Consider the following 6,128-nt stretch of genomic DNA (forward strand, 5'->3'; position numbering starts at 1 on the left):
TGTGTGTGTGTGTGTGTGTGTATGTGTGTATGTGTGTGTGCGCGCGCGTGTGTGTGTGTGTATGTGTGTATGTGTGTATGTGTGCGTGCGCGTGTGTGTATGTGTGTGTGTGTATGTGTGTATGTGTGTATGTGTGTGTGCGCGCGCGTGTGTGTGTGTATGTGTGTATGTGTGTGTGCGCGCGCGCGTGTGCGTGTGCGTGCGCGTGTGTGTGCGCGCGGTGTGTCTCTCCCCTGTCGCCCACCGTCTCTCTCTCTCTCTCTCCACCGTTCGTGCGCAGTAACACATCTGACTGCCCTTGGGGACGGCTATGTGTGTCAGAGAGTGTGTCAGCTGACAGAGAGTGTGTCGGCAGCTGACAGAGAGTGTGTGTGCTAGACATAGGTTCCCGTGTTAAGGTCGCAAGGCGACAACTCATTTTTCATCGACCGAAAACGACGGCCGGCAACAGTCCAACCTGGTTAGCCTGCGGGGAAGATATATAGAGTCTTCTATAAAATTGAACTGTAGCTAATAGAGTCGCTATAGAGACGATATTCTATATAAGACTATAAAATATTTTGTATATAGGGCTATAGAACATTTTCTATGTGACTCTGGAGATAANCAAAACATGTGTGTTGCGTTGTGTCGTGTGTGTGTGTGTGTGTGTGTGGGTGCTGTGCTCCGCTGTGCTGTGTGTGTTTTACTGTTTGTGTGTGCTGTGTGCTGATGTATTGTGTGCTCTGTGTTGCCCAGCGTGTTGCTGTGTGTGTGCCAGTGGGGTTTGCTGTGCTTGTTGCTGTGCGATCGGTGTGCTGCTGTCGCTGTGTGTGGTGGTGGTGTGTGCGAGTGTGTGTCTGTGCCTGTGCTCGCGCGGCCCGTGGCGTGCGGCTGTGTGTGTGGCCTGTGTCCTGGGTCGTTGCGCGCGTAGTGTCGGTGCCTGCCTGAATTAGATAGCCTATTTTACAGTTACCACACACACTGGCTGCCCACCCCAATATATGTGTCGACGATATGCTGGTGGCTTGGGGTGTGTGGCTCTGTGCTGCTGTGTGTGTGCTGTGTGTTTTTTGGGTTTTTCCTGTGTGTGTGTGTGTGTGTGTGTGTCGTGTGTGGGGTGTTGTGCTGTGCTGCTGTGGCGGATGCCGAGAGCCGTGCCTTGGTGTCGGGCGCTGTTTCCCGCCCGCTGCCGCGCGCCGCCGTGTGTTTCTGCTGTGGCTGTATTGGTCTGCTGTTGCTGCCGCGCCGCCGTGTCGTGGTGACTGTGCCTGCTGTGTATGTCGTGTGCTGCGCCGCCGCGACGCCGGAGTGGCCTAGCTGCTGTGTTGTGCTGTGCGGCTGCCGCGCGCGGGTTAGCGTCAGCGCGTGTGGGCTGCTTGCCGCGCGGTGTGTCTTCTCCCCTGGCGCCCCACCGCTCTCTACTCTCTCTCGTCTCCACCGGCTTCGCTGCCCGCTAGCTAACACATCTGCACTGCCCGTGGGGACGGCCTAGGCTGTGTCCAGAGAGTGTGCTCAGCCTGGACAGAGGCCTGTGTCCGGCCCAGCTCTGGACAGCAGACGTTGCCATCCCCCATCACACCGACGCCGTGTGCCTAGACACTAGCGTTCCGCGTGTATACGCTCGCAGCGCCCCCCGACAATCTCACTTATTTCATCGATCCGAAAACGACGGTCCGGCCAAACAGGTCCAACCTGGTTAGGCCTGCGGGCCGCCGGAAGATTATACTAGAGTACTTACTAAAATTGCAACTTAGCCTTAATACGAGTCGCCTATAGAGCACGATATTCTTATATAAGCACCTAATAAAATATTTTGCGTAATATAGCGGGCTATAGAACATTATATCTATGTGACTTCTGCGAGATAATTTATATCTTCATTATATAACGTTTATACAATTTTCTTCTCGTAACAGTAAATAGACATTTATACAAGATCATAGCCCGCTATCGCCAGGTCACCATGCTTCATTTTAAACCCACAGAGACTATTTTCTATGGTTAAACCTATAGTGCTATTTAGCCAGATATCTTTTATAGCAAGTTAACACAAAATATGCAGGTTATTTACATTATAAGACACAGTGCATATCACAGCCTATGAGTGCCGCTCGGGCGGGTTGGGGCTGGCGGGTGGCGCGAAAACGCGGAAGCCCCCGGCCAAAGAAGGCCCGCTGGAGCACACTCGACAAGCCAGGAGGGGATTCCTCTACGATGTCCTTCACTCTCTCCGGCACCGCGCTTCTCTGCCGCTCTCTCTCTCTCTCTCTCTCTCTCTCTTCTCTCTTCTCTCTCTTTCTCTCTTTTCTCGCCCGCCCTCTCTCCTCTCTCTCACTCTATCGCCCTCTCGTCTCTCCCTCTCTACTCTCTTCTCTCTCTTCTCGCTCCCCTCTGCCGTTCTTTTTCTCTCTTTCCCTTTCTCTCTTTCTCTCTCTCTACTCGTCGTCTACTCTCTACTCTCTTCTCCTCTCTCTCTCGTGTACTCTCGGCGGGCCTTCTCTCTCTCTTCTCTCCCTCTCTTTCTCTTTCTCTCTCGTCCATCTCTCCTACTCTCGCGGCCTCTCCTCTCTCCTCGCTCTCTTATCTACTCTCTCTCATCGTATCTACTCTATCTCTCTGCTTCTCTTTCTCTACTCTCCTCTCTCTCTCTGTAGCTAGGCACCCATTCACGGACGCCCGCGCAGCTCCTCAGCCCTGATATCGGCCACACGCTGTAAGTCGGAACTACCGCTGCATCTAGCTCAACACTCTAACAGCGCTCACTGCCCTGCCGCGCGCGTGCTTGTGTGTTGCGCAGTAGTGCTGCAGAACGAACGAGCCCCAAACCCAGCGAACGACCGCTTGTCGTCATTCGCGCTGCCCTTGAAATCACGCGCCCCACCTTGTTTTTTTTTTTTGTTTCTTCCGCAGCCCCCCGCCCCCCCCCCGGCCCGCCCGCAAGTGACGCGGCCCTCCTGAACGAACTCGCCGAGCGGGCCTGCCCGCCGCGGCAATCTGCTACGCGCAAAAACGCTGGCGAAATCTGGGGTCCGCCTTAGATGTCGCCGCCTCGCCTGTGGGCGCTGCCGAGCTGCTGTCGCAGCGCGAAAACGGCCGTCTGCTCTGCGACGACCGCATGGACGATGACGATGACTGATGACGATGACGAGCATGATGCTATCGTGCGGGCGATGAGACGCGACTACAGATCTCCTCCCGCCACACACACACACACACGCCCCACACACACACACACACACACACACACACACACACACGACACACACACACACACACACACACGGCTCGCACGCACGCCCCCCTACCGCCCTAAATCTTATTTAATATGCAGATCGCGACAGTGCCCCGCGCGCGCGCAGTGCCAGCGTAACTTCCGGACGCCCCGACGCGGCGCGTCACGCCTTAGCGCGTGAACGGTTGCCGCCCGCCCCCACCGCCCCCCCGTAAACATCGCTGTCAGACGTTTAGCGTGAGCCTGGATGAGCGCCTCCACCGCAACACACCCGCGGTGGACAGCGTGACCTGGCACGTGTGGCAAGCAGGCATGCTCTTGTGGCAACCCATACGTGCTACAATGGTGCTACTGCTATAAATAAATAAATAGATATATATATATATATACCAGCCCGCCCGCCCCTAGCCCCACCCCCCCTATTTATTATTGGCGCGGCGCGGGGAGTTTGTTTTTCAATGCCTTGGCAATGTGCCCTCGGCAGGGCCTTGTACAAGATAGTGCTACCAGGCGGCGGGGGGCGGGTCTAACGCCTAACCCAAAGCTTGCGGCACCCCGAAGGCCGCACTCCCCCCCAAAAAATTCAGACCCCCTCAGGATGCGTTTTCTGCGCGAGCAAGGGGGGGGCGCGCTTCGGCATCTCCCTGGACCCCCTCTGTACACGCCCCTTCTCGGGCGCGAAGCGACCAGGCAAGGGAGCCAAGCGACCGAGCGGGGGGAGGGTGTAGGAGGGGGGTGTTCACTGTTCACCCTCCTGCACGATGGAGATTTTGCAATTATTACACTAAAATGGAGCGACCTGAGGTGAAATTCTTGCAAATTTTCAACAAATATTTTTTTTTGCTTGGGGTAGGGGGGGGGTTCGTTCGAACCCCCCGAACCCCACCTGGCTACGGGCCTGTATATATATATATATATATCATAAGCTATGTAAAATTGTGCGTGCGTTTGTTTTCTGTACTGAACCGATCGACTATCTGCCTGTGCTTTTTGTTTTTTTGGATTTTTACGTGTGTGTATGATATTCATTGTAGGGTATTTTAGGTAGATATGCAGTGTCGGTCAGTTCTTCAGTTAACTGCAGCTAGTCAGTTCAGTCAGTCTCGGTCATATCATTTATTACCTCCGCGTTGCAAACGGAGGTCATGCAATCGCTCGCGTGTGTGTGTTCGTGTGCGTGTGTAGCCAGCAGCGAGCCAGCTGTTATACACACGCTCAACCGATCGGTCGATTCAGCACCAGCTCGCCTTAGGGCGTCCAGTCAGCAGCAGCTCACCTTAGGGCGACCAGACAGCAGCAGTCAGCAGCGAGCCAGCTGTTATACACATGTACGCGCGTCCAGTCAGCGAATGGCGAGTCAGCAGCAGCTACCAGTGAGCGGCGAATCGATAGCGCGTCGAGTCAGCGAGTGGCGAGTCAGCAGCAGCCACCAGTGAGCGGCGAATCGATAGCGCGTCGAGTCAGCGAGTGGCGAGTCAGCAGCAGGCGAGTCAGTCAGCAGCCGCCACCAGCGAGCACATACATGTTACATGCTCGCGGAGGTATGCACTCTCCGTGAGTGCCCTCTGTCTAGTTTATGGATGTATTTTTGCTCTCTGGATTTCTTAATTCTAATACAACAGAAATGCACACTCAGACATACATGTAATTAACTTGCAAAGCATATATATTGATTCATGTTTAATTAATGCACATCTAACTACATGTATATGCACAAGGAGGAATATTAACCTCTAAATACATTGTACAAGCAATTAAAGCAATGAAAATGGGGAAATTGTGTATTGATAATTTATAATGTAGCAAGTTTAAAAAATAGCAATGAAATAAATGCGTTTCCATTTTAGAGACAGCAGGGAATAAACGCTCGCGCACGCACACACACGCTCGCGCACGCACGCACACGCTCGCGCACACACACACACACGCTCGCGCACGCACACACACACGCTCGCGCACGCACACACACGCTCACGCACGCACACACGCTCGCGCACGCACACACACGCTCGCTCAGCACATACACACACGCACACACACGCCCACGTACGCACGAACACCACGATCAAGCACAGAGAATACAGAACACTCCAGCGTGACGGACGTGCAACGATAACCACGCGTGCACGCACCACGCGATGTTATGCCCAGAATAACCAACCAACCACGCAGCCCACTATGACCTAGCTTCTACGGAAATTTCCAGCACGCCTGGCTTAAATTAGTTCAGTGAGTATTGAACTGAGGCTAGACTACCCGCTAAAGCCGAAAGCAGCGAAAGCTAGAGCAATCAATAGCAGCGAAACCCGACTGACGTAGAAGCGACGTGTTTTGTCGATTCCGAGCTGCTCCGTGCTCTTGTAGCTTCAGGAAAAGGGTGTGTGCTGTTCGCTCGCTGGAACCGATAGACGTGTTTAATTACCACCAGGATGAGCTTTGTGAGTTGTTACCACTTAGTATTCATAATAGTAGTAAATACCATTAATCAACTATGATATATGAATCCTAAACGTGGACATTGCATGATAACGCAAGATAAATGTATCGGGGTGTATAGTCTAGTGTACAGTGGAAACCATATGCATTTTCGGATACAATCTTTGAAACTTTTAGGGATTATACATATGATACCCCTTTATGCAAAAAAACCAATGTTGGCAGATTTGCAAACTCCCCCTATGTGGTGTAATATGCAAATTAAGGCCGCCATTACCGAAATTTCATTTTTTGCCAATAACTCCTTAAATATGCATGATACCAACATACACTTAGTGTCCGTACCTATGTTTTCAAAGGTAAGGATTAAGATAAAACCATTCCCGAAACGATCGAACCATTAATTAACTCAGAATATGCAAATGAGGTCTTGCCATGACCAAAAATCCATCTTTGTTCAATATCTCCATACATATAC

At 52.5% G+C, this 6,128-nt stretch overlaps 1 protein-coding gene across 1 annotated transcript in view; it reads left to right on the forward strand.

The window, feature by feature from the left end:
- Window positions 1-5,322: 5,322 nt before the first annotated feature.
- The window catches only part of LOC106818867 (galectin-9-like), a 7,980-nt gene continuing 7,174 nt past the window's right edge, over window positions 5,323-6,128 (forward strand). Inside the window, exon 1 of the mRNA XM_014823538.1 lies at window positions 5,323-5,652. Within this exon, the coding sequence (XP_014679024.1) occupies window positions 5,644-5,652 (9 nt within the window). The 5' untranslated portion in view covers window positions 5,323-5,643. The remainder of the gene's footprint in view (window positions 5,653-6,128) is intronic.

This window comes from Priapulus caudatus, unplaced genomic scaffold, assembly GCF_000485595.1.
Source record: "Priapulus caudatus unplaced genomic scaffold, Priapulus_caudatus-5.0.1 Scaffold2598, whole genome shotgun sequence".
Classification (NCBI taxonomy): domain Eukaryota; kingdom Metazoa; phylum Priapulida; class Priapulimorpha; order Priapulimorphida; family Priapulidae; genus Priapulus; species Priapulus caudatus.